The 20,391-nt window shown below is 44.0% G+C and overlaps 4 protein-coding genes across 9 annotated transcripts; 2 read left to right on the top strand and 2 right to left on the bottom strand.

The window, feature by feature from the left end:
* The first annotated feature begins 48 nt into the window (after positions 1–48).
* LOC100275912 (uncharacterized) lies at positions 49–4,203 on the top strand. Of its 3 annotated transcripts, none has more exons than XM_020551413.3 (3): positions 49–356; positions 922–999; positions 1,122–1,293. In XM_020551413.3, exons 1-2 carry the CDS (start codon positions 153–155, stop codon positions 985–987), a joined length of 270 nt encoding a protein of 89 aa, XP_020407002.1. In that variant the 5' UTR covers positions 49–152; the 3' UTR covers positions 988–999; positions 1,122–1,293. The 3 variants fall into 3 exon arrangements, with proteins under 3 accessions (XP_020407002.1, XP_020407003.1, NP_001315293.1); XM_020551414.3 differs by lacking the exon at positions 1,122–1,293 and adding an exon at positions 1,508–4,203 and having other exon boundaries at positions 70–356; NM_001328364.1 differs by having other exon boundaries at positions 254–356; positions 922–1,290.
* LOC100279345 (uncharacterized) lies at positions 921–11,800 on the top strand. Of its 3 annotated transcripts, none has more exons than XM_035966868.1 (4): positions 921–999; positions 7,557–8,753; positions 8,866–8,913; positions 11,401–11,800. In XM_035966868.1, exons 2-4 carry the CDS (start codon positions 8,661–8,663, stop codon positions 11,449–11,451), a joined length of 192 nt encoding a protein of 63 aa, XP_035822761.1. In that variant the 5' UTR covers positions 921–999; positions 7,557–8,660; the 3' UTR covers positions 11,452–11,800. The 3 variants fall into 3 exon arrangements, with proteins under 3 accessions (XP_035822761.1, XP_035822762.1, NP_001351503.1); XM_035966869.1 differs by having other exon boundaries at positions 922–999; positions 8,556–8,753; NM_001364574.1 differs by lacking the exon at positions 921–999 and having other exon boundaries at positions 8,602–8,753; positions 11,401–11,564.
* Positions 1,696–3,984, bottom strand: LOC101061019 (uncharacterized). The gene is made up of 6 exons (NM_001279927.1): positions 2,886–3,984; positions 2,680–2,795; positions 2,398–2,565; positions 2,134–2,261; positions 1,945–2,044; positions 1,696–1,819 (listed from the first exon to the last, which is right to left on the bottom strand). The coding sequence occupies exons 1-6, from the start codon at positions 3,919–3,921 to the stop codon at positions 1,718–1,720; spliced, it is 1,650 nt and encodes a 549-aa protein (NP_001266856.1). The 5' UTR covers positions 3,922–3,984; the 3' UTR covers positions 1,696–1,717.
* Positions 4,801–7,528, bottom strand: LOC103655790 (L-aminoadipate-semialdehyde dehydrogenase-phosphopantetheinyl transferase). Of its 2 annotated transcripts, none has more exons than XM_035967481.1 (5): positions 6,815–7,528; positions 6,527–6,659; positions 6,142–6,377; positions 5,404–5,575; positions 4,801–5,250 (listed from the first exon to the last, which is right to left on the bottom strand). In XM_035967481.1, the coding sequence occupies exons 1-5, from the start codon at positions 6,937–6,939 to the stop codon at positions 5,089–5,091; spliced, it is 828 nt and encodes a 275-aa protein (XP_035823374.1). In that variant the 5' UTR covers positions 6,940–7,528; the 3' UTR covers positions 4,801–5,088. The 2 variants fall into 2 exon arrangements, with proteins under 2 accessions (XP_035823374.1, XP_035823373.1); XM_035967480.1 differs by having other exon boundaries at positions 6,142–6,380; positions 6,815–7,526.
* Positions 11,801–20,391: the final 8,591 nt, after the last annotated feature.

Here is a 20,391-nt window from a genome sequence, read left to right as displayed (position 1 = left end):
GTATCTGTATATTTAAAGTTAAATATTTAATATATCTACGTCTATTCAAATTTTATCGAACACAACCAACCAGGAATCATAGGCCCAGCCGTGCGACGGTCGGTGCCCAGCCCCAGCATCAGGACCGTCCGCTCCGCCGCCGTCGCCTTTTCATGCCTCGTGTCGTCTGCGGGTCCGGTCCCGGTGGTCTCGGTCCGACCCCAACGAAGGGCGAGGAGAGAGGAAGAGGCGAGATGCCGCACCGAGCGCGGCCGATGACGGGGCTGCTGGTGTTCATGGGCGTCAACCTCGCGCTCTTCAACACCATCACTCCCGTCTACGACTTCGTCTGCTTCCTCCCCCACTGGGAACGAAGGGTACCGGACGAGCCCCACCCTTTCTCCTTCTTCCTCACTCTCCCCGTCGCAAAGCTCCGTGCTTTATGCTCTAGCAACCCTCCTTCAGTTTACTAGTCGCGATACTGTCACTCTCGCCGAGCAATGCTTGCTGCCACGGCTTTAGTCGGCCGCACTCGCCGGTCGATGTTGTCATGCAGGAATGTCTGTGGGGCCAGGAGCCAGTGGGTTCCTTCGGTTGAGATCAACTCTACCTTGCCTCTCTGAATTGCAGACCAAGGATGTTCGTGTTGATTTAACCGGATTTCTGGTCTTGCTGTTCCGTTTTCAGACGCAGCCACCAATTGTTCGCTGAAATGCCTAGCTTGGGATGAAAATGATATTACCTGTAGTTTCCACGTTACCGTGCAAGTATAGCTCTGTAGATTTCAAGGGTCATACTTCGGGACTTCTTGCTCAGTTTTGTATCAGAATTCAGAACAGTGCCACTTTGTGTACATCTTTGTTCATCCGTGCACTCGTTCCTTGATGTGGTATGTGCATGTATATAAATTCAGCCATTTAACTTTGTGTCCCAACTATACAGAGAGAACACCGCCGAAGGGAACTTGAAGGTCTGCAAGCGAAGGGTTCTGTAGAAACTACTAACTGAACTCTCTCCTAGGTAAGGACCAAGCTTCCCAATTCCTCTGTTCCAAATTTTTATTCGTTCTTGCAGATGCAAGAAACGTGCTCTCATGATTCCTGAAGCAATTAAACTCATAACCTTTTCTTTGTCACATATAGACCATTCTTTTTTGCCGCTAGTTGTCTCAAGTATCAAGATGTTCGCAATAGCTACTCTTTTTTTTTATGTAGAGAAACATCCCCTTGTACCTTGTGATGATTTGAGATATGTTTTGACCATTTCTATTTTCTCATTTTTATTGATAAATTGACACCATTGTGTGTTCTGTCATATGGTTACCTTATCAGTTGATCTTGTTGCATGTTGTTCCTTCATTCAAATAATCAAATGTGTCATCTGCTTTTGTGCAAGGACAATGAGAGTAATAAATGCCAACTGTAGTCTTATGAAATATGCACATGCTTTTCTTAGATGGTCACAGTGGATGCAACAAATACGCATTTGCTGAATCGTCATCCTATTGTTTTCTCTCTATTTGGTCCAGGACTTCCAGACTGATCTGCACGCATCATGAACTCGTCCATGTCTTTCTCAGTCCCTAAGTATGCGTAGCATTAAAACCCCCCGCAAACAATGGCCCAATGTACACAGCCATCGGTGAACTAAGCCGTAAAAGTAGCTCCATTGCATCTGTGTACTGATACACAAATTTGCTTGCTTGAGCTCCTATACACATTACACACTTGCTGCTTCACTATAGGACTATGTCTCGCCTCTTCTTGTTGTTCATTGGCTCCGCACCAGCTGTCCCTTTCCTCATCATTGCCACAAACTCTGAATAATCTATCCTTCCGTCCTACATGTGCAAAAAGGTAAACTTAAGCCTTTTGATATAATAGGAAACTAAAACTACATATATATTGCTCAGTACGAAGAACAGCTACTATGTCAACTGAAATTTACACAAAGTTTGTTCCTTACGTTGTCGGAGTCCGCATCTGCGATGACCTCTTTGATTTTGTCGGCGTCGTACAACCCTTGCTCCTTCAAGGCATGCTCAAGCTCTTCTTTAGTAATGTACCTGTGTGGGGTAGACGATGCGCTCTTCTGTGATGTATGCCATCCAGAATTCAGGTCTATCAGCTGGTACCATTTTAGCATCCAGCTTACCCGCTGTTGTCCTTGTCAAAGTACTGGAATGCTGTGTAGAGGTGCTCTTCTCGGTCCAGCTTGTTCATGTGCACCGTTGCGGTGACGAACTCGTCGTAGTCGATTAACCCGTTGCCGTCAGCATCGGCCTGGAATTGTGTGTAAAACGTTTCAGAAGGGATGGATGTTTGCAAATTAGCTACATCTTCACTTTCAATAGAATCAAAGTTTCTTTCCTTTTTTTTTTGAAAAAAAGGGAACATGCATTGTACTCTGAAAACTCACTGCTTCCATTAGCTGCTCCATTTCGCTGTCGGACAGCTTGGGTCCATGCTTTGCCAACCCTTGTTTGAGCTCGTCAAGCGTGATGGTGCCACTGTTATCCTTGTCGATGTTCTTGAACATCTCCTTCAGCCCTGTGATCTCCTCTTCGGATAGGCACCCAGCTATGATCTGACATGATGTCATCAAGGGCATATATGTATACAGTTTTCAAATTCTGCCCTGTAAGCATTACCGTTCAGAAGGTGAATCTATATGTGTAGTCCTTAGTTCTCAGGTATGTACCCTCAGTGCAGCTTTCTTGAACTGGTTCATGGCCCTGAACTGCTTGAGCCTGTCGAGAACAACGTTGTCAAGTGGCGTGTCTGGTGCGTCTCCGTCTTCTTTGATCCATGGGTGATCTACAAGTTCTTGCGTGTTGAGGCCACATGTCCATCGATCCATATGATGAGTAGTAGTATATATATGAAGTAACCGATCTGGCTACTTACTGAGGACCTGGAACGCCGTGAGGCGCTCCTTGGGGTTGCTGTTGAGCATCTTCTTGACGAGGTCCTTGGCTCCCGGCGAGATGTGCGGCCATGGCTCGCCGGAGAGGTCAAGCTTCCCTCGCAGGATGGCGGTGAAGATGCCGTTCTCGTTCTCTGCCCAGAAGGGAGGCACGCCGGCGAGGAAGATGTAGAGCATGACGCCGACGCTCCAGATGTCGGCCTCGGGGCCGTACCTCCTCCTGAGCACCTCGGGCGCGATGTAGTAGGCGCTGCCGACGATGTCCCTGAGCGGCTCGCCCTCCTTGAAGAAGACGGAGAGGCCGAAGTCGGTGGCCTTGAGCGGCGCGTCCTCGTCCCTGCTGAGCAGCAGGAAGTTCTCGGGCTTGATGTCGCGGTGCATGACCCCCATGGAGTGGCAGGTGTGCACGGTCTGCACGATGGCGCGCAGAAGCGCCGCGGCGCCGCGCTCCGTGTAGTGGCCCCGGGCGATGATGCGGTCGAAGAGCTCGCCGCCCGCGCAGAGCTCCATGACCAGGTGCACGCCGTGCCTGTCCTCGTACGCGCCGCGGAGGCACACCACGCCGGGCTGGCCCGAGAGGTGGTGCATGATCTGCACCTCCCGCCGCACGTCCTCCACGTCCTCCTTGCCCGCCAGCTTCCGCTTCGCGATCGTCTTGCACGCCAGCTTCTCGCCGCTCGCCCGGTGCGTGCACAGGTGCGTCACGCCGAACTGCCCGCGCCCCAGCTCCTTGCCCATCGTGTAGGTCGCGCGCACGTCTTCCATGGGCCGGCCCAGCACCGTGCCCACGGCGGCCGCCGCCGGTTTGCTGGCCCTGGCGCCGCCGGTGGGTGAGGCCGGCTTCGTCGCGCCGCCTCCGCCTCCACCGCCACCGCCAGGCGCCGCGCACGATGACGACGGACGTTGGCCGTCGGCGTTGCTCGCGGACGCGCCGCGGATTGGTGCGTTCGCCTTTGCTGCCGCCGCCGCCTCGGCGCCCTTGGAGCAGCACTGGCCCTTGGAGCAGCACTGGCCCATGGCCGCGGCGGGGAACGCGTGCTGCTGCCTGCTCCGACGGAGGGCAGGCAGACACGGACATGAACGGTGAGGGACGGAGGGCGAGGCAGAGGAATTCTTTGCCTAGCTTGGAGATGCACGGTTAGGTTTGAGTTTTTTGAAGGGTCGGGAGGGAATGGCGGGAATGCAGAGGAATTTGCTTTACCTCTAAGACTGACAACTTGAGTTGGCAAATGTTTGCATTTTTATGATACACAACCTGCACATGTTTATGACATTCATTTCATAACTTGATAAATAATATATTCGTGTTTTTTTACATGTCGCATTAGCTTTAGCTCTGACCTAACTCCAACATTACTGTCGTTTGCCATCTTTTTTTTTTGTAGTTTTCTTCTGGCCACCACGAGCCAACTAAAAATGATTGTTGTTACTGTTACTGCCCTTCGTAATTTCTATCGCAATCATAATTATCTACAATCTCATTAATAAAATTCATAATTATCTACAATCTCATTAATAAAATCTTCCTTTATAAAAAAAAGGTATAACAGATATCTTCTCAAACTGCTCCTGATAGTGATAGGTCTACGTCACAAGACAATGTTTATGGCGAGTTAGCCATCGCTATTACTCTTCCTTGAAACTAGACAATGTTTGGTTTTGTTATTTTTATCCGTTTGAACATGTTATTTAGCTATATATACCAATGGTCATTAGTTTTAATTAATCACGCACATGGTTATTTGTATTTGTTTATCCACGCACATGGTTGACTATCTATCCCACTGATGAAAAGGACGCGTTCAAGAACCGCTTTTTTTCCCCCGGCAAATGATCCATACGTCGAAATGATCTATATTTCCCATTTTAAAAACTCTTAAACATAAGCATCCTAAATGTTAGAAAAAAATGCAATCACTCACGTATACTAGATATATCAAAACAACATCCATACAGCATCACTTGGTATAGAGAAAGTAGACGATTCAAAATCCCCTGGTATGGCCTTGTGTCATAGAAAATCAAAGGATATAAAGCCACTTTCTGCAATAGAAGCCCTTCCATGATTCACATGTGCCTGTATATTTAGATTATCGGAGGCTGGAGTCCTCTAGGATTCAGACACACGCTCCAGCTGTTGTAGGTCACTGTAGGTTTCAAGAATGCCTAGCATCTGTTGGCCAGTTACCCCTGAGATCGTGTAAGCTCTTCCACTGTCTGTAGAGTGAAACCTTCTTCTGGACTGTCTAGCGCAGAAGATAACTGGTTCTCTGCAATGATCACATTGGACAGTGTTTTCTTGAAGGTGTTTATAGCATCCTCTGGATCCCCTTTTGCTATAGATGCCTGCAATTTCCATCGGCTGATGGTTAGTAAATAAGCAGCCACAAGGACAAAACTGAATACACTGTATCCGTTCTCTATGCTTGAAATATACTAACTGGAACTAGATTACTATATGTGTGTGTGAAGTTGACGTCACCAGCGATCCATACGTACCAAGTGTGTCTCATCAAGTTTGAAAAGCCAGAATCTCCATTTCTTAGACACTTCTCCATCGATGCGAATAGAAATGTTAGTCCAGCCTTCGTGGTGGAATTCCAGTCGGCGCAACCCAAATCCGACGCCAGCACCTATGGCCTTGACAAATGCTTCTTTGAGACACCAATACCTATAAAGAACAGAGACACAGAGTCATGTACATACTAACTTGAAGTAACACCACGCATCATCGTTAACATTGACATGATCTTTTTGATGATTGTGTTCACATGATTTACGAAACAATAAGCTAATAATTGCATCTGAAAATTGGAATGGCGTCATGCTTTCCTGTAAACATAGGTATACATTTTTTGTAAACAGAGAACTACTCTTCTAAAGATGAAAAAAGAGGTTCGTTCTCCTTTCATCTTTCCTGATGTGGTTCAGGTAACTGAATGAGGAGCTGTGCAAGATGTACAGTTTAGTGGCAAAACTGCAAATCCAAATTTGAAGCCACATGTAGCTGCTCAGCTGATTTGCAACATCAGGAATATTTCATTTCAGCTAATTCTGAAGAAATTTTAGGAATCGTACGGTACTTTGTCGTTATAGATTTGCATAGATGATTTCAAGGATCAGCAGACAGATGTTTTAGCTCCCAACATATACAAAGCAATATGCCGTGACTGAAGTGCTGATTCTGTCAATGCATATGTCGTCTACCGATAAATCCCTATATATAAAACAGTGTACCTGTAGAACTCTGTCAGCACGTCCCTGGGAGTGCCAGCACGAACGATGCAGCTCCACTCATGGTCAGTAAGGCACGAAGAGAAGTTGCTGACGAACTCGGCGGCGGTTTCTCCATGGGGCTCGGAAACGGACACGATGTCCAGGCCGACAAGGCAAAGTGGCTCGGATGCAATACCGACGTAGTCCCCATGGTGCGAGGTGCTGAAGTTGAAGTTCGGGAAGGCTGAAGAATTATTCTGCTGCAAGATGAACCATTCCAGTATTTGGTCAGTTACTCAGTGGCAGGATGCAACCGAGCAGACAAAAAACCTTCAGGGGTGATGCTGATTGGCTGATTGAGTATGTATATGATGGAATTGAAGAGGATTTGACATAAAGTACACACTAGGTACGGTTTCCCCTCGGTTGTGCGGCGTATGTTGATCAGGTGAAACGGGATGCGGAGGAGGTGGTGCACGAGGGAGTACTGCAGCAGACGACTGACGAGCGCCCGCTTCCTGTCGTCCTCCTTCACGAACCTGCAAGGGCGAGCCTAAAAGGAGCTCAATTCGATGCCAAGCTAACTGCACCGCGTGCGAATTGGTGGCGCGAGCAACAGTGAATTTGCGAAGCTCCGATCATCGGGGGAATCATACGTGAAGCAGGCAGGTTACAGGGGCAGCAGGTACGGTACCTGGAGATGGCGGGGCGCTCGTGCGGCGGTAGGAGGGCGGCTGCAGCGTCGAACTGGGCGGGGGAAGGGCGCCAGCGGCTGATGTCTACGAGCCACCGCCGCACCCCGCTCTCCCCCTCCGTCATCCCCCACCCCAAGACCGACAGCGGAAGAATCGTGAAAATCGAGGAGCCGAGGAGGCGGGGGAACCGATGGAATCGACGGCAGCCACGGAGCCCGCTTGCTGCGAGATCGATCGCTTGCCGGAGGACCTTCTGTTGGCTTCGCTCGCCCGGACTTCCGCGCCGCGCGATCTGCCCCCGCTCGCCGACGGTGAGCTCCCCGCCTCGCCGGACTCCGTCGCCGGGAGGGCGACTGTCACATTTTAGCGTTTAAAATATCCCGCGGTCCATATAGCTGGATTAGCTGCTAGAAGAGGGCGGGACAAGAGCAACTCTAAAAGAATGTTAAAAAATTTCTCTTAAACAATAATTATTAGGGACATGATGAAAACATTCACCAGCAAATTATCCTGTACACTCCAACAGTTCATTTAAACAAATACTAAAAAACTAAAAACTAGGCTAAATTAAAAAACTGAAGACTAGCCCTATTTGCTCCAGCGTATGAGCGACGATAAATGAGTCATTCTTATCTGCTGATTCTATGGTATTTCATGTGCCTCGCACGATAAGCTGACAATAATAATCGCGACAAGATGTAAGAAATTTCCATGTGCTTTTCTTTTCTTGTCGTAATGCAGTCTTGTAGCAAACCCAAGGATGCAAGGAGGGCCATCGTTGGATTCGAACACGTGCGCTGATGTTGCAGCCCCCTCCTTCGACATTCGCCATGGCAAAAATGTGCGCGTGATGCAAATAGACGCGAGAAACAAATGGGATGGGCGCCAACGAGAGGATTAGGGGGATTTCAGCTCGCGCAAATATGCGGGAGGGATCATCACGGATGCGCGGCGACAAAAAGATTGGGGAAGCTTGCAGAAGCTGTTGGAGTGGAAGAAAACTATTTTTTCTCCGAAAAACACTTTTTCAGGTCCTTTTATCATCCTTTTGAAGATGCTATAAGATAATCATATTTTAACGTTAAACGGTCAAATACGTTAATATCCGATATTATGCCGCTAAAACCGCTAAATTCCATATGACTTAGCGTGCTAAAATCACATGGGCCGAGTGCAAGTAGGGATGGAACTAGACATCTGAATTTTTATTACAAATTTGATGTTTTGAAATAGCTATGTTAGAAATTTTATGCTAATCTTTTCTTGTATCATAAGCATATTATTACAAATAAGTATAAAAGTTTGTATAGATTTTTTATGCACTATTGGATCCCTACAACGAAAGGGTGAAAAAACATGAATCCGTATCTGAATATTTGTATTGTTTGCAGAGTGAAGTTTGAATATAGAAATATGAATTGGTAAGCTACTGGAAATATAAGGTTGTCTGTAATAGATTGTGTAAAATACATGAATCATATTGTATATTATTTTGTTTACGGAGTGAAGTTTGGTAGTGGATGAGAGATAGCTACCAGAGATAGCCTTACTCGTTTCACCTAATGTTAAATGTTTTAAATAGGAGCCATGAATTCTATTACAATGCAAATATTAATGTTTATGATACCAATAAAATATATTAGGAACCAACGTTTCATTACAAATCTAATAATATCTATTTATGTTTCATTGCAAATTTATTATACTTTCACATGACACTGTTTTAAAATTACATTTGAGGAATCCGCCTTTGATATAAAGAAGACGCTCCCGAATCCGTCTCCGCCTCCTGTCGCTCGCTCTCCCTGTCTCCCGCACGCCGACCCGCAGCCGCCGCCGTTCGCCATGGGTTTCCTCGACGCGCTCTACCGTGTGGTGATGCGCCGCAACGCCGTCTACGTTACCTTCGTCGTCGCCGGCGCTTTCGCGGGCGAGCGGGTGCGCCCTCTCTCCCTCCCCTTCTTCCCCGACCACCAGATCCCAGATCTGCCATTCCCTCTCCCCAAATGGTTGTCTCTTCGATTTCTAATCGGTTATCTGTCGTTTGTAGGCGGTGGACTACGGCGTTCACAAGATCTGGGAGATGAACAACCTCGGGGTAACATTTCTCTTCCCAGCTTCCCTTTCCCTTTGTTGTTCCACTCTTATCAATACGCTGCAATTGTCAACGGCCAATTAGCGAAGAAAATTTTGGCTGTTCTGATGATGAAACATCTGTTTGATTTGATCGGTTCTGGGTTAAGGCCGTTTGCGAGAGAATGTCGATCGTTTTCTGCGTGCGATTAGGTCGCGTGTTTAGATCCTGGTCGCGTTTTGTCCTTGTCCCTTTTGGAGTGCGGTCCTCTCCTGTTACCCTCTATGCTGAATCGCTACCCTGGACGGAAGTGTACATCTGGTTGTGGTTCTCATTTTTTCTCAACTAGCATTGTCCTGATGCCACAAGTTTTAGATGTGATGATGCGCCATTGCTTGCCTTTATATATGGGCAGATGAGTAACTGTTTTGTGCTCATTTTTCATCTCTGCCAGATTTACCATGACACGGTTTTCCTTGACAAGGACATGCATATAATCATATTTATTTGGTTCTCAGTAGTCACATAGTCTTTCTATAAGTTGTTTTATTTTAGTACAGCAAAGTGCCACATCTGGTACAGCGAATTACGCTTCTACACGATGTGTTCTTTTTTGTCATTAGTTATTTTGGTCTAAAACAACCTTAGGGAATTAGCGCTGTCACCATCACTTTCATTTATATCTCAATGTGTGTACAACACCTGCTTACCATTAGTTTTTAAAGGGCAAGGGAAAGAATAGAGCATTGGGATTTGCTAACCTGTACATATTGTGTTTTTGTTGTTCTTGATTTATCGTTTCTGTAGAGATTTCATCTTGATGTAATATGTGCAGAATTGATGTGATAATTTTTCTGACAAACAACCGGAGCTACGTATTGCCTGACACCCAGTGGAAAATAGCTGAACACTAACAGACGGTCTGTGTTGCCGTTATATTACCATGGATGTCCATTTCAAGACATTCCATGAGGATTGTATTTCCACATCACAAGGCAGATAGGCAGCAATCATGCATGTTTGATGAATTGATGTTGATGTAGAGGAGTTATGTGTCTGCACAAATTAATGAGCAATGCAAAGATTACCGCAGACCTAGATAAACGTTAACTTGCAATTACATCTGAAGTTGTAGCCCCTATTTGTTTGATTAATTAATTGTAATGTGCAACAGGAAAATATTTAGCAGAGTCAGATGTATTAAATTTATATATCATTTATCAATAAAACATTCTGTAGAGCATATAAAGCTAATTTTGAGTAGACCCCATCCAATTAAACTGATAAGATATGCATTTACCAGAGTCTAAAAATATTTAGCAGATGCCTCTTGTTTAGTTTTGAGTACAATCTAACAATTATATTATAAGCATAATGCTCTTTTAACAAAGTAACTTGAATAGTTGATGCAAAATGGAACAACACACTCACACAGGGTTGTGATGTTGTCCAGTTATTGATGGCATACCACTTATCTTATTCGGAGGATCCTGTATAGATTATTTTGGTCGAGGTCGAGGAGCCTTGCGGAGTTCTTTTTATTTATTAGCAATCAGCCATTGATTGCATACAGAGTGCATGCCTTTTGCTTCTATGTATGGTGCATAAAAAAAGTTAGGCTGCAGAATTAGATCACAGTGCAATAAGCTGTTTACCATTATCTTTTAGAGAGCAAGGAATGGAGCGTTGAGATTATCTAGTCATGTACATAACTGTGTTTTTGTTGTCTTAGTTTCCTATTTCTGTAGAGACTTCATTCCTTCTGTCGTAATACACGCGGAGTGTGATGTAATAATGTCCTGCCGAACAACTGGGGTTACTTATTGCCTGACACTGTAAAACAGTATGATTCAATGTTTCAAACACTACTAGTTCATGTGTTGTACACTTGTGTTTTGCTATTGTCACCGATTTCAAAAACATTCCATGACAGTTGCATTTTTTGGATCACATGGCAAATAGGTAGTGACCATGAATATTTTATGTTCAAGTTATTTTGACGTACAAATTAGTGTGCAAAATACTATGATTATTGCCAGACCTCAATGACTTGTAGCCCTTTGTTTGCTTATTTAATCGATTGTAATGTGCAAGAGGAAAGTTTTTAGCAGAATCGAATGTTCTTAATCTATACAGGATTTTTCAATACATCATTCTGAAGTCTGAACAACATATAAAAATCTGGAGTAGAATCATATGCAGTGAACATACACAGCCTCCTGTTTAGCTCTGAAGTCTGACGTAACAAATATACTAGGAGCATAATGGTTTTTAACGAAGATACTTGAACAGTTAACCTCAATGGAGCAACACAGGATTCTGGTCTTGTTCAGTTTTGATTTGAAACCAAACGAGAAGCTGGGTTTAATTTTTATTTTCCCCCCCAGCTGCATATATATGACTTAAGTTTAAAGACCCCTCATTGTACCCTTTACATGTGGCAGTGGCACTGTTGTCAAAATTGTTCCAGATCCTTGGCTGACGAAATTTTTTTTTGGGATGAAATTGCAGAAAAGGTACGAAGACATATCGGTTTTGGGGCAGAGGCCAGCTGAGGAATGATAAATTTTGGTCACCAGTTTGCTTCGGTTTGACCGTTTCATTTTGGCACAGTAATAAACGATGTAAACTTACGCTGCTCCTATGACCTCCTTCTCATTCGTTTACTCTGAAAATGCTTTTGTGGGGATTTCGTGGTGCATGATTGAAACCTGTTAGGGCTTGTTCGGTTAGCTCTCAATCCACATCCATGTGGATTGAGTGGGATTGGATAGTTTTGAATCCCAAACAAGTCAAACTTCTTCTCAATTTTTTCCAATCTCATCCAATCCATATGTATTAGGAATAACCGAACAAGCCCTTATATAGAACATGCAAATACTAAAATACCTTGGAGGATTCCTTTGTTACCTTTTCCCCGTTCTAGTTTTTGTCATGACCCGGAGCATGTACTCTGCCCTTCCAAAGTTCGGTGGTCGTCGACGTTCCTCCGCATCCAAAGAGGAAGTAGTGTTATAGAATGATGTAAGCAAACTAATTGGTTTGCCACATTAGTGTTATAGGATGATGTAAGTAGGCTAATTGGTTTGCCACATTAGATTTTCATTAAGTTGGATGAGAGAAAGAAGAGAAGTAGACTGCTAAGAGCAAGTTTAACCTCCGTCTTAAATTAAAATTCGTTTTAGATAATTAATAGATTCGTACAAAAATTCGTTTTAGATAATTAACAGATTCATACAAATACTTGATGTATGTGTTTTATTTATGAGCCTAGATTTATCATCATATATTTGAATCTTGACATAAAAATCAAGAGCTAAAATGACTATTATTTTGAGACAGAGGGAGTAATATAGTTGACTTTTGGCTATAAGGATCTTTACATCCTATAATTTAGTTTATTTGTATAGTAGTTAGCTTTTCACTGTTAATATTAACATGACCTGTTGATTTCTCTCACAAAGTTTTTTCTTATGTCTAAGTTGGTTTTAAGTTTACGACTCATTTCTCCTCTCTCCTTTATCTAATATTTAGCTAGTTTATAACCTCTTATTATACTTGTTCTAATTATCAGTCACTAAGACACTGTTGATTTCTCTCAAACTTTTTTTGTTCTTATGTCTAAGTTGGTTCTAAGTTTACAACTCGCTTCTCCTCTCTCTTATCTTCTCTTTCCTCAATCCTAACATTTAGTCAGTTTATAACCTCTTATTATCTAATTACTAGTCACTAAGAGCTTACTGTAGCATAGATTCCAAAATTAATGGTGAGAGAACGAGAGTATATACAGAGCTGTGTCTGGGCATGTGCGAGCCGTGGCTTCAAAAAAATTGAGGGCACCAAAAATTAGTAGATCTATTCAAGTTTTATATTTTTTATAGTACATGTTAATATGCAACATCTATCTTCCTCGCTACCCTAGTGCCATGACATATAATAGGCTCTAAATTTTACACTATAAAAATTTAAGGATCAAAATAGGATCAAACTATATTTCTATTCAATTTTGAACTAAAATTAGTTAATGACTTAAATAAATTATGAAGAAATATTTAGATCATGATCCATTGCCAATTTGCCACCCATACCTGCCGCTGTGCTGAAGCCGAACTATCGAGGGTCATGCCAAAGAATGAATCTTTACATGATCTTAACACATGTCTACCTACATAAACATAGTTTTTTCTAAATTAAAGCTACTAAAGTCATACTATTACACAACAAGATGTATTATTTAGGGTATGTTTGTTTGCGGCGGAATTCATCCAGGAATCGTTCCAGCTAATCAAACCTTATATAAATTAGACAAGCAATATAGTTAGGAATAGTTCCGGGTAGCCAATCCCTAAGAACCGAACATGCCCTTAGTGAAGCGTTGGAAAAGTTTGAATATAAACTTATCATAGAAGACTTTATTTAAAACCCCACCAAAAGAACGGCGCTATTTAGATATGTTTCGTTATAAATTTTATTGCAATATATGGTATTGCATGTTTTAGATCGATCATCTTTTATTAAAAGTACATATCCTATTGTTTTAGATTTGGCACATGGTCTCAAAATTTTTACTCGGCCCTGAGTATAGACATGGATCCAGAAATAACTGTTCAACGTAGCCAATGCAATAAAAAAAAGCCAACCTATTATATGCGATGTCTATATAGTTAATTATAAATGAGATATCAATGGCTGGCTGCCTTGCTCTAACAGGCTCAAATCAATTCACCGGCAGCTAGCTACACGTAAATTTGACTAGTACGTACAAAAACGACGGGCATTATTATTGGACGTTGCCATCCAAAATGCCGTTCTAAAATCAAGACAACATCTTCTCCGGGCAGGTGACTCTTTCAATGAATTATTACAAAAGATAAAACCTGAGAAGATCCACAGCCCGGCGAGGAAGTCGATCCACTAGGCCCGTTGACGAAGCCTAGCCACTAGCCAGGTACTCCGACGTGAGTACAACAAACAAGGCGTCAGCTGGAGTAGTGCAAGTTCATTGCGATTCTTCCTCTGCAGTGGTACGAGAGCAGGTCACATCGAAATTGAGATGCAAGGAACTGGAACGAACCTGACCTCGACCTCCGCTTATCCTTGTGTAATAAGTTTGTGACAAAATATTATTACTTTAGATGAGTCAAATATTTACCATTCACATCTTTATCATCATGTTAATATTGGCTGTTTATCATGGTTAACAAGACATAAATCTAATCCTAACTTTTATTTTACCCAAAGTTCTTCTAAGTACCATATGTGGGTACAATCTAAGCAACCATGCAAGTCTCACGAGACTGCGGAGGCGATAAACCTGGCACGACTAAAACTAGTTCATCCTGTTTTGTGCGAGACGAACGAAGAATTGATTGAGGTGACAGATGATACTTTATGACTTTTATAGAGGATTGTACTAGATATTTCTACGTGCATTTGTTAAAAATCAAACCAAGAAACATTAAATTATTTTAAGACCTATAATTGAAGACTTGTCAAGATTCACAAAAAGAAACACAACAGAGTAACACGATTATGCTATACCCTTCACTCCTCTGAATGTTTCATCAGAGAGAAGGATAAGAAAGGACGAACGAAGCTTTGCGGCTCAATATAAACATGATAGACTGAAGATGAACATAGATAAAACTTGACATTCCATTAAGCTGACCGTTCACTTAACAATTCTATATATATAATACCCTCTTTTTATTGGAACATAAAGAATACCTTGGATAACTTAGATATGAATGCCCCCATGATATAACTTCATTTATGTTATACTTTGGGATGCCCCCTTTTGAGAGAAGCAGTTACATGCACGAGATTACAAATAGCCCCTGTTGCCGTGGTACTATCCATCTATTTACATAATCATGCTGATGTACATCTTCATGGAATTACAATTTTTTTCCATCTCAATTACATAACTGTTACACACAACAATAGAGATAGTTTCATCATTCCGTATCCTCAATGTGATGTGCACGAATTCTCTTCTTCCAGGAGGGCTTTGTCTATCTTTGTTGGTCCTTCGACTACATGAATCCATTTGATGCTTCGAAGATGTTAAAGCTTCAACTTTCAGCACAACGAGTTCACGTTATGGTTATTGCCTTATCTTTTGATTTTTAGACAACACCTTGCTATTATATCTAGCTCTGATAGAACAGACAAAAGAGAAAATACAATATCACAGAAGTCACCTCTCTTTTTCTCAATTGAGTTGCTTATGAATCTCCCTGTCCTAATCAACTATGCGGCATGAAGTATTAAAAGAGAATGCCTTCAAAACCGCCTTCTGCATCTGTAACACACTTGCTTTAGTGTGTGGACGATCAGATTTCTATTCTTGTCGCTCTCGCGGATCATCTTCTTTCCATTCATCTTGTTAGATGTCCAAGAGAGACGACACAACGAATATCTGTAAATTTGACATGTTTTATGTTTTAATTAAACTAAACACGAAAATAACTAAATTTTCTAAGTACGAAACGCTGTGCCTCGCTCTATGTCGATGATGATGACGCAAGTGCTGACACCAATGTCTGGTATATATGGTACTGACGCAAGCGCTGACTGCACCGTCTGCTACATATGGTACTGTTGACGTCAGTGTACAAGTGTTGGTTGGCGAGAGCAGAGCAGGACCGGAAGCCGCGATAGCATTCATTCATTTCGACCAAAGTCCGGCAAAAGGACGGGGAGGACCATGATGCTACTGGTCACCAGTTCAGTAGCGCTAGTACTGCCAAAACGGCCCTTCTCTTAAACGTACAAGTACAAATAAATTCATATATGAGACCCATATGTAAATAAATACCTAAGGCCATCTCCAAACCCCCCCCCCCCCCCCCCCACCACCACATTTCTCCCTTACTTTCTATTATATTTTAATATTTTACCCCAAAAGATACTCTCCCATTTTTAGAACATCTCCAACCATTTACCCTATCCATCTCCCATATATACTACTCCCTCTGTCCATAAATGGTCGTGCTCACTTTTTGAGGAGTCAAACATTTTTAACTTCGACCACATTTATATAAGAAAATATTAATATTTATAGTACATAATTAGCACCATTAGATAGATCTTTCAATCTGCTTTTGTAGTAAAATTATTCGAAGATACAAATGTTGCAAATATATTATATAAATCTAGTCAAACTTAAGAAAGTTTGACCGACACGAATACCACATCGACAAATATTTGTGGACGGAGGGAGTATAATTCAATTATTTGACATTTTTTCATCGGGTTTTTGATTTTTTTAAAAAAATCATAGATTATTTGTACTACAATAATACAAATTATTATCAGATTATGATACTTAAAAATGTTAATATCACAAAGAAATAGAATAATTAAAGTGTAAGAGAGATTAGAAATCACCCCATATACAAAGGAAACTGTCTTGCTCCCCCATATGGGGTGAGGTATGGGGGCGCCTTTGGAGGGGGTTTTCACCCAAAACACGCCCTACCTGGAGGGGGAGCTATATGGTGTATTGTTGGGGCTAGCTGTGGTACCATGATAGATTACTAGTAATGCTGCCGGAACTAGGGATGGCAATGGGTCGGGTTCGGATCGGGTAGAGTAAATACCCGCCCGCGACCATACCCGTGGGGATTATCCATATCCGCCATGACTATACCTGTCGGCGTTTCGAGACCGGGGGGTCCCCGGGCCGACGAGTGAAATGTCGCCGCGTGCCCCAGCCCAGATGGGTCGGCGCGAGGCCGAGCGCGAAGGGGGGAGAAAGGTGGCCGGAGACGGGCGTGAGAGAGGTGGAAATCCCGCGGCCTTCGTGTTTGTCCCGCGCCCAGGTCGGGTGCGCTTGCAGTAGGGGGTTACAAGCGTCCACACGGGAGAGGGAGCGAGCGGCCTTACGCGAGCGCCTGTCTCGTCCTCGTCCCCGCGCGGCCAACCCTCTGTAAGAGGGCCCTGGTCCTTCCTTTTATAGGCATAAGGAGAGGATCCAGGTGTACAATGGGGGGTGTAGCAGAGTGCTACGTGTCTAGCGGAGGAGAGCTAGCGCCCTAAGTACACGCCGTTGTGGCAGTCGGAGAGGTCTTGGCACCCAGTTCGTGTGATGTCGTGGCCGTCGGAGGAGCGCTGGAGCCTAGCGGAAGGACAGCTGTCGGGGCTGTCGAGTCCTTGCTGACGTCCTCTTGCTTCCGTAAGGGGGCAGAGAGCTACCGTCGTCAGGGAGCGTGCAGGGCGCCATCATTGCCTATCTGGCGGAGCGAGCCAGATGGGACGTCGGTCTTGTTCCCCGTAGCCTGAGTCAGCTTGGGGTAGGGTAATGATGGCGCTTCCTGTCGACGTGGTCGGTCCGCGCCCTAGGTTGGGCGATGTGGAGGTGAGAGCACCTAGAGGGGGGGGTGAATAGGTGATCCTGTGAAACTTGAAAACTTAAGCCACAAAACTTGGTTAATCGTTAGCACAATAATTGCCAAGTGGCTAGATAGGAATCCTCAACAAAATACAATAACCAACAAAGATCAATCACAGAGATGACATAGTGGTTATCCCGTGGTTCGGCCAAGACCAACGCTTGCCTACTCCACGTTGTGGCGTCCCAACGGACGAGGGTTGCAATCAACCCCTCTCAAGCGGTCCAAAGACCCACTTGAATACCACGGTGTTTTGCTTTGCTTATCTTTATCCCACTTGCGAGGAATCTCCACAAATTGGAGTCTCTCGCCCTTACACTTAAAGTTCACAAAGAAGCACGGAGTAAGGGAGGGAAGCAACACACACAAATCCACAGCAAAATGCGCACACACACGGCCAAGAATCGAGCTCAAAAGACTATCTCAAAGTTCTCACTAGAACGGATCTCGAATCACTGAGAATGACAAACGAATGCGCAAAGACTGAGTGTGGATGATCAAGAATGCTCTAAGGTTGCTTGATGTGCTCCTCCATGCGCCTAGGGGTCCCTTTTATAGCCCCAAGGCAGCTAGGAGCCGTTGAGAGCAATTCTGGAAGGCTGATCTTGCCTTCTGTCATCGGGCGCACCGGACAGTCCGGTGCACACCGGACACTGTCCGGTGCCCGATCTCCTTCCTAAAATGGCACATACGACCGTTGCAGATCTGGGAGCCGTTGGCGCACCGGACATGTCCGGTGCACACCGGACAGTCCGGTGCCCCCTTCTGGCCGTTGGCTTGGCCACGTGTCGCGCGCAGATTCCGCGGCCGACCGTTGGCCCGACCGACCGTTGGCTCACCGGACAGTCCGGTGCACACCGGACAGTCCGGTGAATTTTAGCCGTACGTCGTCGGCGAATTCCCGAGAGCGGCCACTTCGCTCGAGCCAGCCTGGCGCACCGGACACTGTCCGGTGCACCACCGGACAGTCCGGTGCCCCAGACCGAAACAGCCTCTTGGCTGTACACAGCCAACTCTTCTCTTTTCTTCTTCTTTCTGTTTCTGATACTTAGACAAGTATATTAGTACACAAAACCAATGTACTAAGACTTAGAAACATACCTTTGCTCTTGATTTGCACTTTGTCCATCCATGGGCATAGATTCACATTTAAGCACTTGTGTTGGCACTCAATCACCAAAATACTTAGAAATGGCCCAAGGGCACATTTCCCTTTCAATCTCCCCCTTTTTGGTGATTTATGCCAACACAACATAAAGCAACTAGAACAAGTGCAATATCACTTCAAATAAAAACTCAAATTCATTTTGATTCAATTTGGCATATATGGATCATCCTTTGCCACCACTTGGTTTGTTTTTGCAAATCAAACTCAAAATCCTATCTCTAAGTCAAATCCACTTGTAGAGACATAAAGAGAGGTTTTCCATAGAAAATTGATTCAAGATTCCAAAAACTCCCCCTTTTTCCCATAATCAACACTTCTCCCCACAAGAGGCCAACTTTTGACAAAAGAGACAATGCAAGAGTTTTGACAAACCAAAAGCTCTATCCTACTGTTTTCAAAGTTTCTCAAGTGGTAGCTGATCCATTTATTGCTTTGGCCTTTATTTTCTCCCCCTTTGGCATCAAGCACCAAAACGGGATCAATCTTGGCCCTTTAACCCCATTGCCTCACCAAAATCTTCAATTAAGAGCAAATAGGCAATAGGAGTTAAAAGATGAACTTGGAAAAGTTACTCTTTTCATCGGAGTGCAGTGGAAGTCTTGCATGGTCCAAGTCCACCTTTTCCCTTTTAATTCTCCTTCGAGACTAAAACAATCAAACTCAAGCATATGGTTAGTCTCAAAGGGTCAAGTTGTAACACATCTCCCCCTAAAACTGTGCATCACTTTGCAACGGACTTGTGAGGTCCAGGGAGTGTTTGTACAACTTGAGCACCATACTAAACAACAAAATGCAAAAAGGAACATGATCAAAAGCATAAATACATGTATGCTACAAGTCAATCCAAGTTCCGCGAATCTAAGACATTTAGCTCACTACGCAGCCTGCAAAAGGTCTTCTCATCTAGAGGCTTGGTAAAGATATCGGCTAGCTGGTTCTCGGTGCTAACATGAAACACTTCGATATCTCCTTTTTGCTGGTGATCTCTCAAAAAGTGATGACGGATGTCAATGTGCTTTGTGCGGCTGTGTTCAATAGGATTTTCCGCCATGCGGATAGCACTCTCATTGTCACATAGGAGTGGGACTTTGCTCAGATTGTAGCCAAAGTCCCTGAGGGTTTGCCTCATCCAAAGTAGTTGCACGCAACACTGTCCTGCGGCAACATACTCGGCCTCAACGGTGGATAGGGCAACGGAGGTTTGTTTCTTAGAGTTCCACGACACCAGGGACCTTCCTAAGAATTGGCACGTCCCTGATGTACTCTTCCTATCGACCTTACATCCAGCATAGTCGGAATCTGAGTATCCAACCAAGTCAAAGGTAGACCCCTTTGGATACCAGAGCCCGAAGCAAGGCGTAGCAACCAAATATCTAAGAATTCGCTTCACCGCCACTAAGTGACACTCCTTAGGATCGGATTGAAATCTAGCACACATGCATACGCTAAGCATAATATCCGGTCTACTAGCACATAAATAAAGTAAAGACCCTATCATTGACCGGTATGCTTTTTGATCAACGGACTTACCTCCTTTGTTGAGGTCGGTGTGTCCGTCGGTCCCCATTGGAGTCTTTGCGGGCTTGGCGTCCTTCATCCCAAACCGCTTCAGCAAGTCTTGTGTGTACTTTGTTTGGGAGATGAAGGTGCCATCTTTGAGTTGCTTCACTTGGAACCCAAGGAAGTAGTTCAACTCGCCCATCATCGACATCTCGAATTTCTGCGTCATCACCCTGCTAAACTCTTCACAAGACTTTTGGTTAGTAGAACCAAATATTATGTCATCGACATAAATTTGGCACACAAACAAATCACCATCACATGTCTTAGTAAAAAGAGTTGGATCGGCTTTCCCAACCTTGAAAGCATTAACAATTAGAAAGTCTCTAAGGCATTCATACCATGCTCTTGGGGCTTGCTTAAGTCCATAGAGCGCCT

Source organism: Zea mays, chromosome 4 (genome assembly GCF_902167145.1).
Source record: "Zea mays cultivar B73 chromosome 4, Zm-B73-REFERENCE-NAM-5.0, whole genome shotgun sequence".
In the NCBI taxonomy this organism is placed as follows: domain Eukaryota; kingdom Viridiplantae; phylum Streptophyta; class Magnoliopsida; order Poales; family Poaceae; genus Zea; species Zea mays.
Note: the sequence above shows the minus strand (reverse complement) of the source record. Positions and strands in the feature narration are given on the sequence as shown.

Coding starts and splice junctions, on each gene's coding strand:
- LOC101061019 (NM_001279927.1), bottom strand. CDS start 3,921: ATGGGCCAGTGCTGCTCCAAGGGCCAGTGCTGCTCCAAGGGCGCCGAG. Junction 2,796..2,885: donor CACGGCGTTCCAGGTCCTCA/GTAAGTAGCCAG, acceptor AAGAACTTGTAG/ATCACCCATGGATCAAAGAA. Junction 2,045..2,133: donor TTTGACAAGGACAACAGCGG/GTAAGCTGGATG, acceptor TACCCCACACAG/GTACATTACTAAAGAAGAGC.
- LOC100275912 (XM_020551414.3), top strand. CDS start 153: ATGCCTCGTGTCGTCTGCGGGTCCGGTCCCGGTGGTCTCGGTCCGACC. Junction 357..921: donor TCCCCCACTGGGAACGAAGG/GTACCGGACGAG, acceptor CCAACTATACAG/AGAGAACACCGCCGAAGGGA.
- LOC100279345 (XM_035966868.1), top strand. CDS start 8,661: ATGGGTTTCCTCGACGCGCTCTACCGTGTGGTGATGCGCCGCAACGCC. Junction 8,754..8,865: donor GCGCTTTCGCGGGCGAGCGG/GTGCGCCCTCTC, acceptor TGTCGTTTGTAG/GCGGTGGACTACGGCGTTCA. Junction 8,914..11,400: donor GGGAGATGAACAACCTCGGG/GTAACATTTCTC, acceptor ATGAAATTGCAG/AAAAGGTACGAAGACATATC.
- LOC103655790 (XM_035967480.1), bottom strand. CDS start 6,939: ATGACGGAGGGGGAGAGCGGGGTGCGGCGGTGGCTCGTAGACATCAGC. Junction 6,381..6,526: donor CCGAGGGGAAACCGTACCTA/GTGTGTACTTTA, acceptor TTCATCTTGCAG/CAGAATAATTCTTCAGCCTT. Junction 5,251..5,403: donor AACTTGATGAGACACACTTG/GTACGTATGGAT, acceptor TGGAAATTGCAG/GCATCTATAGCAAAAGGGGA.